The sequence below is a fragment of the Thalassophryne amazonica genome, chromosome 14 (genome assembly GCF_902500255.1).
Source record: "Thalassophryne amazonica chromosome 14, fThaAma1.1, whole genome shotgun sequence".
In the NCBI taxonomy this organism is placed as follows: Eukaryota; Metazoa; Chordata; class Actinopteri; order Batrachoidiformes; family Batrachoididae; genus Thalassophryne; species Thalassophryne amazonica.
Genome location: NC_047116.1, coordinates 1,180,104 through 1,203,895, shown reverse-complemented (window position 1 = coordinate 1,203,895; position 23,792 = coordinate 1,180,104). Strand labels below are relative to the sequence as shown.

At 42.2% G+C, this 23,792-nt stretch overlaps 1 protein-coding gene across 1 annotated transcript in view; it reads right to left on the bottom strand.

Moving 5' to 3' along the window:
• Nucleotides 1-23,792, bottom strand: part of itga4 (integrin alpha 4) — a 259,368-nt gene that overhangs the window by 135,305 nt on the left and 100,271 nt on the right. The window contains exons 8-10 of the mRNA XM_034186123.1: nucleotides 21,851-21,936; nucleotides 12,483-12,545; nucleotides 12,092-12,232 (exon numbers count right to left, since the gene is read on the bottom strand). Of these exons, the coding sequence (XP_034042014.1) occupies nucleotides 12,092-12,232; nucleotides 12,483-12,545; nucleotides 21,851-21,936 (290 nt within the window). The remainder of the gene's footprint in view (nucleotides 1-12,091; nucleotides 12,233-12,482; nucleotides 12,546-21,850; nucleotides 21,937-23,792) is intronic.

Genomic DNA, 23,792 nt, shown 5'->3' with positions numbered 1-23,792 from the left:
TTAAGACGAGAGCGAGGCTGCAGCACAATGACGTCAGATTCTGAGTCGTTTTATGCTTTGTGGATAAAATAAATCATTCACGGTAATCGTGAATATGAAAAATACCCACGGCACCCCTGATGATCGATCACGGCACCCCGGTTGAGAATCACTGACTTATGCAACCCATCATCTTGGCTTTTATATTTTTTAATTGATTTCATCAAGTTGTAGAGATTTGGTTTGAGTTTAAGAAAGCGAATTTTAGATTTTTTTTTTATATTGAGAAGCCTGCTTTACTTTTTACATTTGAAACAGCATAAACACATTTAAATGTGTGAAATACCAAGGGGCTGAATACTTTTGTAAACCACTGTAGTTTGACATCAGAAATATAAATCATGTTACAGATAATTAAATATCAGCTGCAGTCAAACCAAACAATTCATGTCCATAAAATGAGGATCTGATGATTGACAGCACTGTGAAACATCCTCAGAGACCAAAGCTGACGTTGGAACATTACACTTTACTTTGCATTTGTGTTGCTTCATGTTTGTCATTCGCGTGTGAGTTTTCTGAGCTGTGGTTCATATTTCTGTGATAACCTGATGCTGTTAAAGTCTCCAGGAAGAATTGCTGTTAGGTCCTGTTTTTACATTTTTTTAAATGAAGCAGAAATGTTGGCAGCACAGAGTATTTTTGTCCTGCTGTCGGTGTTTCTCTCAGAGTTAAAAATCAAAGCCTGATGAAAATTTATCCACACAAGACGTCTGAAGTACCTTAATTCCTTATCGTGGAACTGCATAATTGAATAACTGCAGTGTTTTTACAGAAGTCCTCCGCCATTTGTTCCGGGTGTGTTACAAGAACAAATCCCTTATTTTAAGAGCTGAAAGTCTGTTCTGAAATGATTTTTATTAGTTGCAGCACTCATCAGGACCACCCATGGACAAAAATAAACCCCAATAATGACTGCGATGTTGTAATGTAACAAAGTAGAAATACATTGTCACTGTACTTAAGTAGAATTTTGATGTAGCTGTACTTCATTTTTTACATTTCTGGCGACTTTCACTTTTACTTGGATACATTTCTCTTAAAAATCTCCATTACTCATTACTGCAATATAAAAGCAGAAGAAATTTGATTGGGCAATGCCTGTTTGCAGCAGATACAGCGGGAGCTGTCACTCACTGATCTCTATATAACACTCCATCACTCATTGGCCAATATTTCTGAAGCAAACTGGCCGCCATATTACCACTCCCACGTCCTGCTCCTGAACGCTCTTTTCTGTTGATCTTTAATGAGGTGCATGTAACTTTATTCTTTGTGATGTTCAAAAATACCTTCATGTGCAGCTATAAACTGCACAAATCACCAGTTCAAAGTCTGTGGACGAACATTTCACCTGTGAGTATGATTGAAATGGGAAGTAATGATCAATAATTTGAAGAGTTCTATCCCTTATTCCAGTATATAGGTAAAGATAATAATAAGTGGCTTATTAACTCAACATGTGGAGTTTTGAGTTGGACAAACTATTTTAAGACATTTATTAGGTCTACTTGTACATAGTGTTTTGGGGGTGGGTGCCAAGTGGTTAATGCGCTTGGTTTCAGTGCAGAAGGTTCCGGGTTCAAATCCCACCCCTGCCGCATTTCTCCATTGGTAAGTGCACAATCAGGTGTTACCATTTTAATAATGCAATGTCACCAACCTATATCTCATAAAATAATGCCATTAGGGACATTAGAAGCTATTGCTAAGGACCCTTGGGCATACCTTTATCTGTGCCCTGCTTTTTACAGTTTGGAAATGCATAAAAAACCTCAAAAATGGTGAATATATGGTGAAAAAAATGCAATTTTTTGCATGTTACCTCGTTTCATGTGAAATTTGCTCATTATATAATAGAGCTGATATTTATCCTCTCGAACCTTTCAAAGAACTACACCAATCAGTGACATTCCCAGTATTTCTCTGGTCATGACACAAGTTATGGAAACAAAATACCTTCACTTGGAGCCAAGCAGCAGTCATTTGAGTAAAATAATAGGTTTGTAACCAGAATCCAAATTTGTCAATTCATTTGAGAAAACACTATGTTCTAAACATAAATCCTTTGATTTCATAATTCCTGTTTATTAGATTTGACACCTAAATGGATCCCCTACAAAACAGTGCTAGTAATTTGTTTCAGTTTTATTGCTGGAACGTCTGGTAAATTCACATAATCCGGGATGTGGATGTCCCCCAAAATATTGTAGTCTCTGTAGTAGCATACTCACAGAGAGGCAACACTAGGTGCAGGAATGATACCAATATATTTCACTAGAGTGTCTTTGTCTCAACCATGATCTAGAAATTGGAAGTGATATATTTATTTTTAGTACCTCAAAAATGACAATTTGTGCCAAATGTAGTCTCCGTAGAGCCTTGTAGTCTCCGTAGTAGTGGCTCTATACTGGAATCACTTGTAAAACTATGATGGAGGTTTTACAGCAGAAATTTTGGTCCAGTCTTTTGACTCACATTATAAGACACAGAAATAACACAATTTCCAATACTTTGGTGTGTAACTTTTTGGAGTACAAGAGTTCTTCACAAACCTAATGTAGTCTCCATAGTACCTGTTTTTGTTCACAAGGATCAAGCACTCAGTCTGTCACCGAAAAAAATCTAAATGGTATTTGCTCATGAAATTCTGCATGAAGATCCCTTGGGATGTTGTTATCATTGTGAAACAAACTATTAAGCATTATACGTGGTTCTGCTGGAGGTTTCTTCCTGTTAAAAGGGAGTTTTTCCTTCCCACTGTAGCCAAGTGCTTGCTCACAGGGGGTCGTTTTGACCGTTGGGGTTTTACATAATTATTGTATGGCCTTGCCTTACAATATAAAGCGCCTTGGGGCAACTGTTTGTTGTGATTTGGCGCTATATAAAAAAATTGATTGATTGATTGATTGATACTGAATTTCATTTTTCGCCCAAAGTGAAACACTAGTGGTACACCTGATTGTGCAATTGCCCCATGTAATGTGGAGTTGCGTCAGGAAGGGCATCCGGCGGAAAACCTGTGCCAATTCAACATGCAGATCCACCTTGGATTTGGTGTGGTGACCCTGAGTGCAAACAAGGGAGCAGCCAAAGCGACTTACTTTACTTGTGTATAGTTTTGGAGCTTTAGGTGTTGTTGCTACAAGCTTTATTACTTACATTAGTCTGAAGCTCACAGAGCTGTGTGGAATAAATGTCACTGCAGAGAAAACTAACTCTCCTGTAGCTACACTCAACAAAAATATAAACGCAACACTTTTGGTTTTGCTCCCATTTTGTATGAGATGAACTCAAAGATCTAAAACTTTTTCCAAATACACAATATCACCATTTCCCTCAAATATTGTTCACAAACCAGTCTAAATCTGTGATAGTGAGCACTTCTCCTTTGCTGAGATAATCCATCCCACCTCACAGGTGTGCCTTAGACTGCCCACAATAAAAGGCCACTCTGAAAGGTGCAGTTTTATCACACAGCACAATGCCACAGATGTCGCAAGATTTGAGGGAGCGTGCAATTGGCATGCTGACAGCAGGAATGTCAACCAGAGCTGTTGCTCGTGTATTGAATGTTCATTTCTCTACCATAAGCCGTCTCCAAAGGCGTTTCAGAGAATTTGGCAGTACATCCAACCAGCCTCACAACCGCAGACCACGTGTAACCACACCAGCCCAGGACCTCCACATCCAGCATGTTCACCTCCAAGATCGTCTGAGACCAGCCACTCGGACAGCTGCTGAAACAATCGGTTTGCATAACCAAAGAATTTCTGCACAAACTGTCAGAAACCGTCTCAGGGAAGCTCATCTGCATGCTCGTCGTCCTCATCGGGGTCTCAACCTGACTCCAGTTCGTCGTCATAACCGACTTGAGTGGGCAAATGCTCACATTCGCTGGCGTTTGGCACGTTGGAGAGGTGTTCTCTTCACGGATGAATCCCGGTTCACACTGTCCAGGGCAGATGGCAGACAGCGTGTGTGGCGTCGTGTGGGTGAGCAGTTTTCTGATGTCAGTGTTGTGGATCGAGTGGCCCATGGTGGCGGTGGGGTTATGGTATGGGCAGGCGTCTGTTACGGACGAAGAACACAGGTGCATTTTATTGATGGCATTTTGAATGTACAGAGATACCGTGACGAGATCCTGAGGCCCATTGTTGTGCCATACATCCAAGAACATCACCTCATGTTGCAGCAGGATAATGCACGGCCCCATGTTGCAAGGATCTGTACACAATTCTTGGAAGCTGAAAATGTCCCAGTTCTTGCATGGCCGGTATACTCACCGGACATGTCAGCCATTGAGCATGTTTGGGATGCTCTGGACCGGCGTATATGACAGCGTGTACCAGTTCCTGCCAATATCCAGCAACTTCGTACAGCCATTGAAGAGGAGTGGACCAACATTCCACAGGCCACAATTGACAACCTGATCAACTCTATGCGAAGGAGATGTGTTGCACTGCATGAGGCAAATGGTGGTCACACCAGATACTGACTGGTATCCCCCCCAATAAAACAAAACTGCACCTTTCAGAGTGGCCTTTTATTGTGGGCAGTCTAAGGCACACCTGTGCACTAATCATGGTGTCTAATCAGCATCTTGATATGGCACACCTGTGAGGTGGGATGGATTATCTCAGCAAAGGAGAAGTGCTCACTATCACAGATTTAGACTGGTTTGTGAACAATATTTGAGGGAAATGGTGATATTGTGTATGTGGAAAAAGTTTTAGATCTTTGAGTTCATCTCATACAAAATGGGAGCAAAACCAAAAGTGTTGCGTTTATATTTTTGTTGAGTATAGTTAAGTGATGCTTTATTCTTTTAATGCAACCATTTAAAAAAATCCACTATTTGTTTTATCCATCATGACTTCTGTTATCCATCACTTTTGTTCATGATATGGTACCAGCACACACACACACACATATACTGTACACACGGATCAGCTCCTGCTGGAGTTGAGCGCACGATCGGTTTGCCACGCTGACCAAACTGGCTGGCGTGGCTGTTTCCTTTATTTTATTTGAAATGTCTGCAAACGGACTTCTGGTGCAGCGACTCATGGAGTAGGACGCGTTTTTCTGAGCTCCTGCAACTACTTCTACAAAACTAATCTTAGGCACACTTTTCCTCATCTTTTTAATTTTTTTCTCCTTTTCTTTTGTTTTTTGCTGTGTGTTTGTTTCGCCACCTTTACTTCACTTCAGTTTACCGTCGACCTCTTCCTGGTAAAGATGCCTCCAAAACAAGCTAAGCTAAATATACAGCCGTCGCGGCCTTCTCCTCCCGCTCCATCCTCGGCTGGTGGTGGCTCGTGCTCCCCCTCCTGCTCGTTTGAAGCCACAAGCGGCGGCTCTCTTCCCCCTGACTTCAAGGCCGAACTGCTCTTGTCACTCAGCACCGAGATGTCGGTTATTTTTAAATCTGAGCTAGAAGCGGCCCTGACTCAAAATTTAACAAGCATCAAGTTCCCATGATGCACTGTTTCTATCTCTTTTTGCTCTGTATGCACCACTCTGCATTTAATCATTAGTGATCGATCTCTGCTCCCCTCCACAGCATGTCTTTTTCCTGGTTCTCTCCCTCAGCCCCAACCAGTCCCAGCAGAAGACTGCCCCTCCCTGAGCCTGGTTCTGCTGGAGGTTTCTTCCTGTTAAAAGGGAGTTTTTCCTTCCCACTGTTGCCAAGTGCTTGCTCACAGGGGGTCGTTTTGACCGTTGGGGTTTTACATAATTATTGTATGGCCTTGCCTTACAATATAAAGCGCCTTGGGGCAACTGTTTGTTGTGATTTGGCGCTATATAAAAAAATTGATTGATTGATTGATCAAGGATGAGCTCCAGGCTGTGAAGTCCGAGCTATCTGCTACCATTACAAGCATCCAGTCTGATGTCCGCGCTCTGAAGGGCACCGTAGGTGAAATGGAAACGTCGCTCTCCTCCTGCACTGACGACATCTCTATTTTACAAGCTAAGGTGGATCACCTGTCAACAGAACTGACAAGACTGGACAATAAGTGCGAGGACCTGGAGGCAAGATCTCGCCGCAATAATATACGGTTAGTGGGGATTCCTGAGGATTTTTTCACCTCTTCTATCGATGCGGCCGCCGTCTCCTCTCTGCTAAAGGAGGCATTCCAGCTTGAGAAAGAGCCCCTCGTTGACCGCGCTCACTGCACTTTCCAGCCGAAGCCGGGACCCGGAGGACGCCCCCGCCCCATCGTTGCTCGTTTGCATTACCATATGGACTGTGTGGACATACTGCGCAGAACCAGGGCCCAGCAATGGATCAGGATCGGCGACATGAACTTTTCCATCTTCCCCGACCTCACTCAGAAGACAGCTCGTGCCCGAGCTGCCTTTAACGATGTCCGGTGCCAGCTCCGTGAGATACCGGGGATTCGCTTCGGACTGCTCTACCCAGCGCGCCTCTGAGTTACACACAACGGTGCAGTGAGAGAGTTTAAATCACCAGAAGAAGCCACCGCATTCATCAGGTCACTAGGCATGAAAGAAAACTGAGAAAATATGCACAACACTGAAGTGGTGATTGATAATATTTCACTGATTCATACACGGTCGTTTTCATGCCTTTACAGGTTATGCTTTGCTCCCCCCCCCTTTTTTTTTCCTCTCCCCGCCCCCTTTTTTTTTTCTTTTTTAAAAATTTTATTCACTTTTCTTTATTATTTTTTTTTTTTTTTCTTCTTCTCACTTTTCCATTTTCATGTTAATTTCAGTTCAGTTTGGACTTGTATTAGTTGTGCCTTGTGGTAAATTGTTGCTAGGTTTGTAGGAGCTCAAACTGAAATCTGACTTAACCATTAGTCAAAAAACCGTAAGTTTTTGTCTTAGAGGTTTAACTCCTTGTGGAGTTATCACTGGGTGCTCCATGGTTTGGGGATGGGGCCATTGTAGGTGCTGTGGGGGTGGGTGGGGGGTGGGCTGTTCTCTCTTTGTTGTTGTTTTTTTTGTGTGTGTGTGTGTGTGTGTGTGTGTGTGTGTGTGTGTGTGTGTGTGTGTGTGTGTGTGTGTGTTTCCACTCCTTTCTTTTTTTTTTGGGGGGGGGGGGGGGGTCCACATTCAGTCTATGTCCAGGTAAATAATGTCTACCAAAGCTAATACTTATGGTACTGGGTCTTCTGTGAGATTTTTTTGAGCTGGAACATTAAAGGCATGGGGAGTCCAATTAAGAGATCAAAGATATTCACTCATTTGAAACGTCTTAAAGCTGATCTAGTGTTTCTACAAGAAACCCACATGCGTATCAAAGACCAGGTCAGACTCAAATGTCCCTGGGTTTCTGAGGTGTTTCACTCTAATTTCAATTCTAAAGCCAGAGGGGTCGCTATTTTAATTGGTAAGTCAACTCAATTCTCAGCTTCTAAGGTTATATCAGACACAGATGGTAGATACTTGATTATTGTAGGCACACTATTCCATGTTCCCATCCTATTAGTTAATATATATGCCCCCAATTTTGATCATTCACATTTTATGAATAGGCTTTTTGAACGTCTTCCCTCTTTGAACAATAATTTCCTTATATTTGGAGGGGACATGAATTGTGTAATTGACCCCAGTCTAGACCGTTCTAACCCACGAACCCTAACCCTATCATTAATGTCAAGATCTCTTTCTGATTTCATGTCTAAAAATGGTTGCATTGATCCTTGGAGATTTTACAACCCCCAGGCCAAGGAATTCTTTTTCTTTTCACAGATGCATCAGTCTTTCTCTCAGATTGATTACTATTTCATTGATGCCAAATTAATTCCCAATGTACTTAATGTTAATTACCACCCTATCGTTATTTCTGATCATGCCCCTCTTTCTTTAGATATTCAGTTTTCCTCACAATCTCGCTACTCAACACCTTGGAGGTTCAATTCATTACTTCTTTCAGATGATGAATTCAATAAATTTATTGCAGCTAAAATTGACAATTTTATTGCTATTAATCAAAATGACACAGAACCTATCACATGTTCACTCCTGTGGGAATCATTAAAAGCATACCTACGGGGACAAATAATCTCCTACTCTGCCCATTCTAACAAATCTCCAAAAGCCAAACTACAAGAACTTTCTATCAATATCACTAAAATAGACCAACAACTCGCCACTTGTTCCTCCCCCAATTTACTTAAACAACGTGTTGAGCTACAGACTGAATTTGACCTTATCACCACTAATGATGCAGAGAGGCTTCTCCTACGCTCACGCTCCATATATTATGAACATGGTGATAGGGCAAGCCGGCTTCTAGCTCACCAACTACGACGCCAGGCAGCCTCGCTTATGATTCCCCAGATAAAGGATTCAGCAGGCACACTGCATAGTGATCCCGCCACCATTATTCTGTTTTTCACTCATTTTACTCCTCTTTATATAAGTCTGAATCTCCACCTAACACTACAGAAATGAACCTACTCCTAGATAGTCTCAATTTCCCAGTGATAAACCCAGTTTCTCTTAAAGAACTTGACTCACCATTGACGGTACAAGAAATAAATCTTGCTATGAGATGCATGCAAAACAACAAAGCTCCTAGCCCAGATGGGTTTTCAGTTGAGTTTTTAAAAAAATTTCAGGATAAATTGTCCCCATTATTGCATGCTGTGTATATGGAATCACTTCAATTGGGAACTCTTCCACCCACTTTAAGACAAGCATCCATAAGTCTCCTCTTAAAAAAAGATAAGGATCCGGATCTCTGTAGCTCCTACAGACCTCTGTCACTGATAAATGTGGGTGCTAAGATCCTGGCTAAAGTCTTGGCTAATCGTCTTGAAAATATTGTACCATCCATCGTTTCACCTGAGCAAACTGGATTTGTTAAGGGGCAGCAGCTCTTCTTTAATGTTCGTATACTTTTAAATATTATCTATTTCAGAACCACTGCAGCAATACCCGAAGCAGTGATCTCAGTCGACGCTGAAAAAGCATTCGACAGGGTTGAATGGGACTACTTATTCGCTGTTCTAAAGAAATTTGACCTGGGAGATGGGTTCATTTTGTGGATCCGTCTCCTTTACACATCTCCACAAGCTAATATTTCTACCAATAATATTCAATCAAATTTTTTCTCTCTTGCCCGTGGCACCAGACAAGGGTGCCCTCTATCTCCCCTACTGTTCGCAATAGCTATAGAGCCTTTGTCAATCTTTTTGCGCTCGTCCTCCATTTTTACTGGGATTACTCGACTGGGCACAGAGTTTAAGCTATCACTCTATGCCAATGATTTATTGTTATATGTCTCTGATCCCGTTCTATCCATTCCAAAAATTTTATCTGTTCTTCAGAGATTTGGATCATTTTCGGGATACAAGGTGAATATCTCTAAAACGGAATGCTATCCTATTAACGCTTCAGCATTACAACTCAAACAATCTGATATTCTTTTTAAATTGAGCACGTCTGGCTTTAGGTATCTAGGGATCAATGTAACCAGAACATTAAATTCACTTTTTTCTGCCAATTTCTTGCCTTTAATGTCTAAAGTTAAATCCGATTTCCAAAGATGGGGGAGCTTACCTCTTTCTTTAATTGGAAGAATTAATGTAGTCAAAATGAACATCTTGCCCAGGTTTTATTTTTATTCCACTGTCTCCCACTTTTTTTGCCTAAACAGTTCTTTAATACAATTGATCAAACTATTTCCCACTTCTTATGGGGTGGAAAGGTACCCAGGATCCGCAAATCCACACTTCAGAGATGTAAATTCAATGGCGGATTGTCACTTCCAAATTTCCAATTATATTATTGGGCTGCACATATTCACAAGACCTCATTTTGGTTCAGATCAATAGACTTGCCATGGTGCAATTTAGAGGCACAGTCTTGTGATTCATCCTCCCTTATCGCCTTGCTTACCTCTTCTATTTCATCCAATCTCTCCGGCTTTACAAATAACCAAGTGCTTCATTCCACACTCAAAATTTGGTATCAATTTAGGAGGCATTTCAAATTCAAGTCTATCTCTACTTTATCTCCTCTATTGAGGAATCATTTATTTCAACCTGCGATTACAGATTCAACCTTCTTAGCTTGGCATAACAAAGGACTGAAATGTTTTAAAGATCTTTACAAGGATGGTATTTTTCGCATTTCTCAGATCTCTCAGTAGAATTTAATCTTCCACCATCTCATCTTTTTTGTTATTTTCAAATTAGACAATGTAGTAGGTCTTGTTTCCAGTTTTCCCCTCAGTACTACCAAGTCTACACTGGGAAGATCTTCTAAGCCATGACCCTCTCCAGAAGTCACTCATATCTAAAGTTTATAATCAGATTTTGGAAGATAACTGGTGGGACATTGCTCTTAAAAAAATTTATACAAGCTCAGCTTGTGCTCGTCTCACCCTCATACAGTTTAAAGTACTGTTCAGAGTCCATTATTCCAAAGCTCGACTCTCACAAATCTATTCCGCTGTCATTGACAGTTGCGACAAATGCCAAGCTCCATTTTGCAGTTTAACTCATATGTTTTACTCCTGTTCCTTGCTGTCTCACTTCTGGCAGAACTACTTTGATACCATGTCAAAAATATTTTCAAAGACCATAAAGATATCATCCCATGTCGCCATATTCGGGCTCCCAGAAGACCATACCAGGTTTACCTCTAATCAATTAGATATTCTAGCCTTCACTTCTCTACTGGCAAGACGGCTTCTTCTTCTTCACTGGAAGTCAACTAAAGCGCCCTCTAGTGCTCAGTGGCTCAACGACACTGTCCTTTTTAAAGCTGGAGAAGATTAGATACTCAGTGAAAGGTAACTCTGATAAATTTTATAACAAATGGCTTCCCTTTTTAACATTCTTTCGCTCTCTCAACTCTTTCCCTCATGATTGATGGACCCCCTCTCTTCCTCTCTCTCTCTGTTAAAAATGTTTTTAGTATTCTCACAATTTCTTGATTATTATTATTATTTGTATTTATTTACTTTATTTATTTATTTATTTATTGCTTATTTTGCCTTTTCATGTTCGGTTCTTGTTCAAACAGAAAACCTTAGGAGGCAGATTATATGCATTATTTTTTTATTCAATGTGAGGCACAGTATCTCTACTAAACTGATTGTGCTCATTGACAGTTGTATTGCAGATGTGATCTGATCATTGTAATTTTGATATCAGTTCCTGTGCCTTACCTCCTAATAAAAAAAAAAAAAAAAAAAAAAAAAAAAATGAAATGTCTGCAAACAAGTGCGACATAAAAGCGGCACCATGTTTTGGATTCAAGCCCAAAGAGTGTCGCGTCTTATTGCTTTGCAGTGGTTGGTGGTGATGCTGGCATTGCTTTTTCTTTGTTTTACTTTTCCTTAAATTTGGCACAACTGTGCAGCTATAAATGACTGTTCTATTTCACAAGAGCCTGGCTGTTGTGTTTTGTGGGTCTTGCAGGAAAAAGAACAGCAACCTTATTTATAGTCATTTTCATCCACCTGTTGCTCACTCATCCCGACACCAACACCAACTGCTCCGCCAGAGGTGGATCCAGACTTTTACAGGGGCTGAGGCCCCCTCCTGGTTTCTCCAGACACCACACTGGTGTTCTTTTCGTGTCGCTGTTTTGCTCTCCACTCCTTTTGGATTTTACTTTTACTCAATACTTTTACTCAAAGTACATTTTATATGAGAAATTTACTTTTGATACTTAAGTACAGAAAATGTCAGATACTTCAAGACTTTTACCCAAGTATTTTTTTAAAGGAGATTTTAACTTTTACCAAAGTAATTTTATGGTAAGATACTTGTACTTTTCACTCAAGTATCACTTTGAGGTACTTTGTGTATTGAGCCATCAAGACAAAAAAGTGTGTTAAATGACACTGTTGCGAATGCTGATGATATCATCAGCACTTCAAGATGGCAGCAGCACTTCCACAGCACCGCCAGTGGCTGTTAACTAAAGTGCATCAGAGTGTCGTCTCTTGGTGCTCGATTCTCTTTGGACAGAGATTCCATGACCCCCCTGACCCTTAACAGGAATAAACCAGCTTAGAAAATGGAGAGGTGATAACAGTGTGTGTGTGTGTATATACCTCCCCCTGGTTGATGTACACGTGCACTCGTCCCTCTTCCCTGGAAAAGCTGGTTGTCATTGGAGCGCCAACCAGCAGGTCAGACAAACCATCTGCATTCAGATCCACTGCACACAGACTGGAGCCGAAGTAGGAGCCCATCTACACACAGACACGCAGAGCCGAAGGACTCAAACGCAGACACGCAGAGCCGAAGGACTCAAACGCAGACACGCAGAGCCGAAGGACTCAAACGCAGACACGCAGAGCCGAAGGACTCAAACACAGACACTCGCAGCTGAAGGACTCAAACGCAGACACACACAGCCGAAGGACTCAAACACAGACACTCGCAGCTGAAGGACTCAAACATTCCACGGTGGATCAGCATTAATGCTCAGCGCCTACCAACCTGTTTGCCACTGAGTGCAGAAACAACATGAAGCCTGTTTTTGTCCATGGAGAAGACCAAGACCTGCACAGACACATTCACCTCCACGTCAGACAGAGACCAGGCTCAGTGATCAGCAGCACCACTGAGAGCAACAGAATCAGAGTCATAATTTAAAAACAGGAAAAAGACAAAATACAAATCTGCATTTCTGATCTTTTTGTTTGAGTAATTTCGTTATATGGCAGCACGGTGGCTTAGTGGTTAGCACTGTTGCCTCACAGTGAGAAGGTCGTGGGTTCAATTCCCGTGGCCTTTCTGTGTGGAGTTTGCATGTTCTGTCCGTGTTTGTGTGGGTTTCCTCCGGGTGCTCCGGTTTCCTCCCACATCCAAAGACATGCGGGTTAGGTGGATTGGAATCTTTAAATTGTCCGTAGGTGTGTGTGTGGGTGTGTCTGTGTTTGTTTGTTTGTGGCCCTGCAACAGACTGGCGTCCTGTCCTGGGTGTACTCCGCCTTGCACTCTATGGCTGCTGGGATAGGCTCCAGCCCCCCGCAATGCTTAATTGGACTAAGCTGTAGAGGATGAATGAATGAATGAATGAATGAATGAATAATTTCCTTATATTTCATTTGCCTGTATGGAAAGATCTATTTCAGATTTTTGATGTTTTATAATTTGATTGAATTTTATGTCACTACCAGATGTGTCTTTATAGATATCCATGTCGAAGGTCTCTGTTGTTGAAAACATGTCTACGACACCGACTGAAGGCAGTTTCTACACACTTGAGTCGGTGTTAGATCTCAAAATCGATGTTGGCATTTGATGATGCGTGGCTTCCTGCACATGTGGATCATGTTCTCCAGGACCTGTCTGTACAGTTTCACAGTAGGGAGCTTTGGATTGACTATGTTGGGTGGAAGCTGTTACAGGATCTGTGTCTTCAACACAATGATGTGAAGACCTTCTTCCATAAAGGATGACATGCTGCTGTCATCGGCATACTGGAAGTCCAGGAGCAAAGTGGTAGTGATTTTCTTCTTGGCTCTCAGTCGACTCAAGCTGAGGATTTTCCATACCTTCTGAACACAATGTCAATGGTGGCACCTTGTCCTTGATCAGGTGGAGGACTGTTGTCACAACGATGATGAAGGGTACTGTATAGGGGTGATGACACAGTCCTGCTTTATTCCTGATTGAACATTGAAGGCTTCAGTTTTTGTGCCATTTACCAGACCTTTGGCAGACATGTCATCATGAAGAAGCCTAAGGATCATGCTGAATTTCTCTGGAGAGCCTGTTTTGCTCAGGATCTTCCATAGAAGCGAGTGTGACACACTGTTGAACGCCTTTGTCAGATCAATGAAGGCGAGATACAATGGTTGGTGTTGCTCTCGACACTTTTCTTGCAATTGTCAGACAGTGAAGGTCATATCTGTTGTTCCTCTTGATGGTCGGAAGCCGCTGCGTGTTTCAGGAAGGATGTTACTCTGCTACTGGTCTCAGACAGTTGTTGGCAACACAAAGTTAGGTTCAAACAGTTAGAACAGTTAGGTTGGTGTTCAAGAAATCTTCAAAGTGTTTTCTATTCTATTTCTCGGCATGAAACCATATTGCTGCTCACAGATCTTCACCTGTTTTGTAAGCCTAGCTTCTACTACTCTTTCCCATAACTTCATGCTGTGGTTGATTAACTTTATGCCTTTGTAGTTACTGCAGCTCTGCACATCACCCTTGTTCTTCAAAACAGGAACCAGCACACTTCGTCTCCACTCCTCAGGCATCCTCTCACTTTCCAAGATTTTATTAAACACTCTGGTTAGAAACTCTACTGCCATCTCTCCTAGACATTTCCATGCCTCCACTGGAATGTCATCTGGACCAACTGCCTTTCCACTCTTCATCCTCTTCATAGCAGCCCTAACTTCTTCCTTACTAATCTCTTGTACTTCCTGATTTACTCTCACCACATCATCCAGCCTTTTCTCTCGCTCATTTTCTTTATTCATCAACTCTTCAAAATATTCCCTCCACCTTCTCAGCACACACTCCTCACTTGTCAGCACATTACCATGTGCATCTTTTACCACCCTAACCTGCTGCACATCCTTTCCAGCTCTGTCCCTTTGTCTGGCCAATCGGTACAAGTCCTTTTCTCCTTCCTTACTATTCAACTTCTTGTACAGCTCGCAATATGCCTTTTCCTTCACTTTTGCCACTTCTCTTTTCACCTTACGCCGCATCTCCTTGTACTCCTGTCTACTTTCTTCATCTCTCTGACTATCCCAAAACTTTTTCGGCAACCTCTTTCTCCTCTTCATTCCACCACCAAGTCTCCATACATGTCAACCTATACGGATTGTCCGTAAATTATACAGATTTTTCCAAGATTCATAGTCATACGGACTTACAAATAAAGTCTTACGGATATTCAGGGTTTGGTCTGCAGCGGCTCTGTAATCAACCGTTTCTGCAGCGTGACTCCACTTTGATGTGTGAACCAAATGAAGCAATGCTTTGATCCACTAGCTTGTTGGTTCTTTGATTCGCTGCTCTTCAGAAATGGCAAGTCCACTTCTTAACTCCTAGCCATTAAAATATCATGAGTTACTTTTGTGTGGATTAAAGTCACTAACTGGGACTCTTTTCTTGTAGTAGTTAAGAAGCGAGAATCGTCCTCCGTTCCATTGTCTGCAGAGACAGAGTCCGGTCGGAATTAATAACTTCAAAATTAATTTCCACTTTAAATAAAATGACACCTCTTTAAAACGTTGTATTACAGACAAGAAACTACAATCGACTAAAACGTTTTTTTCTTCCCAAAATGAGACGTCCTGCATTCTTTATGAATTGAACTGATGCTGATGTGAAGCACAGCTGGCTGCAAGAGCTCAGCTCAGATGTATGGACTAACATTCGTGCCAATAATGTCTGAAAGGAAATTCTTTTGACAAAAACTACAGATTTTGTTTATTCCTATTTATGTCAAGAAATCAAGGATCCACCATGAAGAGTTTATTATGTCCAAAGTTTAAGGATCCAGTGACCAATTTCATATTTATTTACTTTATTCAATTTATTTTTCATGATTTTACTAATGTATTTCCATTAGTGACAGACAGTTCTTGTTGCTGTAAAAAATAACTAAATTTGACACATTCAGTTCAATAAAATTCAGCTTGACACATGAATACTAGATCGCTATTGTTTGAAATTCAACTGTGGAGGAAATACTAATGATCCTGACTTTAATGTCATTGCAGCAACTCATAATTTGTGGACAAAAACCCACTTATGTGACACCGCTATGCGGTTGTGTGTACTGTAATAAAACTGATTTTGGTGCGATTTGGAGGTTATAAGGATTTTGTGTTGATTTTATGCATGTATGAGTCTCCTTGTCTTCCTTCCACTGTCCAGATGTCAAACCCAGTACTGTCCTAGCTGTCTCCCTCACCACATCTGCAGTACTTTTCCAGTTGTCCAAAACTGCTTCCCCTCCATCCAGTGCTTCTCTCACCTGCTCGCTAAATTTCACACAAGTCTTCCTCCTTCAGCTTCCACCATCTGATCCTTTGTTGAGCTCTCACTCTCTTCTTCTTCTTTACCTCTAAAGTCATCCAACAAACAACCATCCTATGCTCTCTAACTATACTCTCTCCTGCCACCACCTTACAGTCTGTGATTTCTTTTAGTTTGCATCTCCTATAAAGAATGTAGTCCACCTGTGTGCACCTTCCTCCACTCTTATGTTACCCTGTGCTCCTCCCTTTTCTTAAAGTAGGTATTCACCACAGCCATTTCCATCCTTTTTGCAAAATCAACTCCCATCTGTCCTTCCACATTCCTATCCTTGATACCATATCTACCCATTACTTCCTCATCACCTCTGTTCCCTTCACCAACATGCCCATTGAAGTCTGCTCCTATCACCACTCTTTCATGCTTGGGTTCACTCTCCACCACCTCATCTAACACACTCTTTCATCTCACAACCTACCTGTGGGGCATATGCATTGATGATATTCATCATCACTCCTTCAATTTCCAACTTCACACTCATCACCCTGTCAGACACTCGCTTAACCTCCAACACACTTTTAACATACTCTTCCTTTAAAATGACCCCAACACCATTTCTCTTCCTGTCCTCACCATGATACTACAACTTGAACCATCCGCCGATGCTCCTGCTCTTACTTCCCTTCCACTTGGTCTCTTGCACACACAATATGTCTACCTTTCTCTTCTCCATCCAGTCATACTACCAACATTCAAAGTCCCCAGTCTCATTTCCACCCTTCTAGTTTTCTTCTTCTCCCACTGTTTGTGGAAACATGACTGCTGAACGTTGATTTGACAACTTTCTCCCGGAAGGACTGCTGACTTTAACAACGCTCTTCTAATTAAAACAAGGTTGTAACTGTTTCTCCTCTTTCTGTCTCACACTTCTTTCAGTTTTCAAGTGCAACTGCTGTGAATTCTAACTAAGTATTTTTCTCCTGTGTGAATCTCGGGAGTGGTTAGCGCTTCCATTAGCGGTTAGCTTTTGCTAGTTTTGGCTTCAAGCAAGGATTTTTTGATGCACAAATTACATTACTCTCTTCATAAATCTTGCACAATACTGACAGACAAGGTGGCTCTTTTAGAGAGCCGTGTCCATAAGCAAGAGCAGCTTCAGTGGAGTTAGATATTACGGGCACTCCAGATAAGGTTAGTGTTGGGCCGGTCAGTGTGTCCCTTAGCATTAGCTTAGCAATGCCGACTAAAGCTGATGGCTTTCGGACTGTTGTTAGGTGGAAGAAGTCACGTAGGGCTTGGTGCCCAGTTGAGGCACCCAGATCACAGTCACCACAATGAACTGTGAACCATTCTTCAGGCTTGGCCATGCCTGTTGATAGCCCTCCAAGTCCACAGGTGACTTCTACTCCATCTGCAAGCTAAAACACAGGATGTTAGTGATAGGGGATTCTATCACCCACAAGGTTAGATTACAGACACCAGCTGATGTCTAATGTATTTCTGGGGCTAGAGCACCCAACATTGCTTCTCACCTTAGGATGCTGGCAGTGCATAAGGGCAGACAGACTAAGGAACATGATACTAGATACAGTCACATAGTTATTCATGTCAGCGCCAATGATATTAGGATGAGACATTTGGAGGTCACACAAATGGACATAGAGAGGACTTATGACCTTGTCAGAAAGATGTGTCAGCATCAATTAATAGTCTCTGGTCTCCTCCCCTCCTAGGCCAATGATGGGGCTTTTAGCAGGCTGACATATTTGAATAGGTTGCTGGTGCAATTTGTTAGGCAGCAAGGCTGTTTTATTGATTAGTTAGTTTTACTGATAACTGGCCTTCTTTTTGGGATCGCTGTGGCTTGCTGATGCCGGATGACCTTCACCCTATGGGGGAAGGTGCCGCCATCTTATCTATGAACATAGATAGAGCTTTAAAGGGAGGGTAACAATAGGACTTTACTGCAGGCCATGGAGCAGGTGATTAGAGACCCTGCAGGACTTACGGCTAATGTGGAAATGGCATCCATTAGCTTAGTGGGGAAATTAGCAGAGAAAATGAATTATGGTGACAGTGCAGTTTATGTTGCTGGGAGGGAATTTCATCAGGTTGAGACTGTGGCCTGTGTTGGGCCATATGTCTCAGGGCCATGTTCTTGGTCTCTTCATATCTCCTCTGGAAGGCCATGATGCATACTGTTCATTGCTTACCACACAACACAGTCAAAACACAGTTTTACTTTTAGACATGCCATTTCAGATAACAACGCAAGCAGCCACCACATATCAATGTCAAGTGCAACACTTTCCACCCAATCACATAGCTCCACTGATCCACCCAGCAGGGCCAGACCCCACCCACCTGGAGGCAGGCCCAGGACAGGTTTAAGAGCAGCTATAGCAAGGAAGTCAGAGAGCTTGGCCTTAGCAGTGCATGAGACATCTTTTATCAAGCTACAAGCACCGTAAATGGTGACTCTCTTGTTCAGCGTGGGCATCTCAAAGTTCTTGTTCAACATGGTGGCAACACTTATTCGTGGACAACCACCTGTAGTCCGCTCTCCTTTTACAGTACAAGAGTTCCTGGATTACTTCGAGAAGAAAATAGAAGACATTAGGTTAAACATATCCCAGCATGCCTTAACCCAGCCACTACACCCTGCTATTGAGGTGGGCACCAATACTGAAGTATTACCTAGATTTACAGAATTTGATAGTATCTCACTAGGCATGCTGACAAAACATCTACAAAAGCACAACCTGTTTATTTGATCCTATACCAGCAAAACTGTTTAAGGACCTGTGGCTCACGCTTGGACCGACTGTGCTGGAAATTATTAATCTTTCTTTAACTTCTGGATCTGTTCCTAAATGTTTCAAATCTGCAGTGATTAAACCATTACTTAAGAAAAATAATCTTGACCCTAGTGCATTGAAAAACTATCGGCCGATATCAAATCTATCATTTTGCTCTAAAATTCTGGAAAACGTGGTGTCACGGCAGCTCGTAGACTAACTGAGAATAATCTCTTTGAGCCACTGCAGTCTGCTTTTAGAAAATATCATTCCACAGAGACGGCTCTCACTAAAGTGGTGAATGATCTTCTGCTTACAATGGATTCAGACACCACAACAGTTCTGGTGCTGTTAGATCTCAGTGCTTTGTTTGATACCATGGATCATTATATTCTACTCGACAGGCTGGAAAATCATTTTGGGATTACCGGGAGTGCCCTTGCATGGCTAATGTCATACGTGACCAGTCATTCTCACTGTGTTTTGTACATTAACACTGCCCCAACCTTAGTGACATGAAATTTGGGGTTCCACAGGGGTCCGTCTTAGACCCCCTGCTTTTCTCCCTTTATATAGCACCCCTTGGGCACATTTAATTTAACCTTTATTTAACCAGGTTCGTCCCATTGAGACTGAGATCTCTTTTGAAAGTTTCCAATTCACCTAACCTCCATGTCGGCTGCTGTGGCCACCCACACTCACATTCACACACACATCAATTCAGATGACGGACTGTTTCAAAGTTTAGCGTACATTAACAATCAAATGTATATGTGCGGTTGTTTTAATTCTGATGTGTGCCATTATTGTGTTCAACTGGTAATAACTGTGGATTAATTGCTGTATTTTTACCTGATGTAATTGGGTATGAAGATAATTTCGTTGCACTTATTGTAATGACAATAAATCATCATCATGTCTTAAAATGTGGCAGACCCAGAGGAAACCTATGCAAACACAGGGAGAACATGCAAACTCCACACAGGAAGGCCACAGGTGGGAATTGATCCCATGACCTTTTTGCTGTGAGGCAACAGTGCTAACCACTAAGGCACCGTGCTGCCACATATTGCAGCATTTTGGGATTACCTTTCACTGCTATGCAGATGATACTCAGTTATACATGCCGATAACTGCTGGTAAACTCATCCACATAAAATCCTTAGAAGATTGTCTTGCATCAGTGAGAAGCTGGATGTCTAGAAACTTCCTTCTTTTAAACTCTGATAAGACTGAAATGATGGTTCTTGGTCCAGTGAGACATCAGCATTAATTTGTCCAGTTAACGTTCAGCCTGGGCTCGTGTGTCATACATCACACTGACAAAGTGAGGAATTGGCTTCCTGTTAATTCTAGAATAGAATTTAAAATTCTTCTTCTTACTTATAAGGTTTTGAATAATCAGGTCCCATCTTATCTTAGGGACCTCGTAGTACCATATCACCCCAATAGAGCGCTTCGCTCTCAGACTGTAGGCTTACTTGTAGTTCCTAGGGTTTGTAAGAGTAGAATGGGAGGCAGAGCCTTCAGCTTTCAGGCTCCTCTCCTGTGGAACCAGTTCCCAATTCAGATCAGGGAGACAGACACCCTCTCTACTTTTAAGATTAGGCTTAAAACTTTCCTTTTTGCTAAAGCTTATAGTTAGGGCTGGATCAGGTGACCCTGAACCATCCCTTAGTTATTCTGCTATAGACTTAGACTGCTGGGGGGTTCCCATGATGCACTGTTTCTTTCTCTTTTTGCTCTGTATGCACCACTCTGCATTTAATCATTAGTGATTGATCTCTGCTCCCCTCCACAGCATGTCTTTTTCCTGGTTCTCTCCCTCAGCCCCAACCAGTCCCAGCAGAAGACTACCCCTCCCTGAGCCTGGTTCTGCTGGAGGTTTCTTCCTGTTAAAAGGGAGTTTTTCCTTCCCACTGTAGCCAAGTGCTTGCTCACAGGGGGTCGTTTTGACCGTTGGGGTTTTACGTAATTATTGTATGGCCTTGCCTTACAATATAAAGCGCCTTGGGGCAACTGTTTGTTGTGATTTGGCGCTATATAAAAAAAAATTGATTGATTGATTGATTGAACCTTGGGGTAATTTTTGATCCTACGTTGTCCTTTGACCTCCACATTAGAAGTATTACTAGGACTGCTTTCTTCCACCTGTGAAATATAGTGAAGATTCGTCCCATCCTGTCTATGGCTGATGCTGAGACCCTGATCCATGCATTCATCTCTTCTAGACTGAACTACTGCAATGTTCTATTTTCTGGTTTACTGCAGTCCAGCATTAGGGGTCTCCAATTGGTTCAAAATGCTGCAGCCAGACTTTTGACACAAAGCAGAAAGTTTGACCACATTACACCCATTTTGGCGTCTCTTCACTGGCTTCCTGTCCCAGTGAGGCAGGGCTGGTATGATTTAAATCAGCTGATTTTAATCATGATTTAAACTGCTGTAAAAAAAATTTTTTAAAAATCATCAAAAATTCAAGACGCGGACACAGACTCAGACAGACGAACAACAGGTGACAGGACACACATGCTCACAGTTCATGGGAGGACAGGACAAGTGACAGGACAAAAAAGGACACAGGGACAACTCAAAAACCTGGCCATGGAACAAACCCCAACACACAGTGGTGGTTGACAAAGGAAAGAAAACTGCAGTGGTGCTCAATGTGGCAAACCCAGCTGATCGCAGATTTATTTATTTTTTTATATATATATATGATGGGTGATTGCAAGGTTCTGAGCCTAACCCAGAAAAAGTAGAGTGTGGTTCTCCATCTTTTTCATGATGAGAAACCAACATTTCTCAAAAATATGTACAGTTTTGACTCACTGGGTGCAATGCTGAGAAATGGTGGTTTCTCAGAATGAAAAAGATGAAGAACCACACCCTACTATTTTCTGGGTTAGGCTCAAAACCTCTCAATCATTTCAATTTAATAACCACATTTTTAATTGAAATAAATTCTGGTGATACATACTATAAATTACATTGTGAATAAATGATGAGGATGAGGAAGATCGGGAACATAGTAGAAGACTAACAACACAAATAGGTCAGGCATACCTTTCCTTTTTGGCTGAACTGTGGAGCTCCGCCCACCACTTCCAAAGTGGAACGATTGAGGAAGTGGCCGGCTGCAACAGAATAACCTGAACAGTAACACAACAAGCCGCCCATTAGAACGTCTAAAAACAAAGTCTTTTAACAATGTCAAATGGACCTGTCCACTCTCTCCATTAATGTGGGCAGTGTGGCTGCACCCACGCATGACTTCATCCACACCAACCACCTGCATGTCCTCCCTCAGCACATCCATAAACCTCCCCTTTGGCCTCCCTCTTCTCCTCCTGCCTGGTGGCTCCATCCTCACCATCCTTCTCCCTATATACCCTGGGTCCCTCCTCTGCACATGTCCAAACCATCTCAATCTCACCTCTCTGACTTTGCCTCCAAACCGTCCCACCTGAGCTGTCCCTCTGATATGTTCATTCCTCATCTTGTCCATTCTCGTCACTCCCAAAGAGAATCTCAACATCTCCAGCTCTACCTCCTGTCTTTTTGTTAGTGCCACCGTCTCTAAGCTGTACAACATAGCTGGTCTCACTACTGTCTTGTAAAGTTTCTGTGTAGGCTCACAGTAGTCCAGGTGGTTTCCATAGTAGAGAAGCTTGAATCTTCGACTGGACTGGGTTGCTTGACGCAAGGACGTTTTGCTTCAAATCGCAGAAGTTTCCTCAGCTAAAATTCTTTCTCTGGTAGTCTGACTTCTGTCTTGACTCTTGTAGAGAAGAATAAACAGAAGCCACAAAAGCTGGAGTTTTAAACCTAAGACCCCTCCTACCGAGAGGCAGACTGCTACAGGCTAGTGACTAAACAATAGCTCTAATTAGCACCTAATGTGCTCTAGTTAGCACCCTCCTAATGACAGGGCAGCTGTCCCTCCTAATGATGGGACAGACGCCTCGCCTGCCGGCTTCCTTGACGACTCTTCTGATGACACGAATGACTCATTGCCATGAACAAAAGACTGAAACTGCTTTGACCTAAGTACCCCATTGTAAAAAGGGGACAAAGCGTGTCTCAGACCCCCTCCCCGGTTAAGGCTGGGTTTCAACTGTTTCACATAGAATGCCTCCTTGACCCCTCTCTCAAACCATTTCTTCTCTCTGGCTAAGATTTTAACTTCCTTGTCCTCAAACGTGTGGTTAGTGTCTTTAAGGTGGAGATGAACTGCAGACTGAGGTCCACTGGCGCCCTCTCTGCAGTGCTGGTATAGCCTTTTGTGTAAAGGTTGCTTAGTCTCACCTATGTAGTGTTTGTTACAGTTTTCCTGACATCTGATATAATACACACCTTGGGGCAACTGTTTGTTGTGATTTGGCGCTATATAAAAAAATTGACTGATTGATTGATTGATTAGGAGGGTGCTAACTAGAGCACAATAGGTGCTAATTAGAGCTATTTTTTAGTCACTAGCCTGTAGCAGTCTGCCTCTCGGTAGGAGGGGTCTAGTTAGGTTTAAAACTCCAGCTTTTGTGGCTTCTGTTTATTTTTCTCTACAAGAGTCAAGACAGAAGTCAGACTACCAGAGCAAGAATTTTAGCTGAGGAAGAATATGCGATTTGAAGCGAAACGTCCTCGCGTCAAGCAACCCAGTCCAGTCGAAGAGTCAAGCTTCTCTACTGTCTCGTAAACTTTCTCCTTCACTCTTGCTGATATTCTTCTATCACAAATCACTCCTGCCACCTTTCTCCACCCACTCCACCTTGCCTGCAATCTCTTCTTCACCTCTCTACCACACTCTCCATTACTTTGGACAGCACTAATCATGGTGTCTAATCAGCATCTTGATATGGCACACCTGTGAGGTGGGATGGATTATCTCAGCAAAGGAGAAGTGCTCACTATCACAGATTTAGACTGGTTTGTGAACAATATTTGAGGGAAATGGTGATATTGTGTATGTGGAAAAAGTTTTAGATCTTTGAGTTCATCTCATACAAAA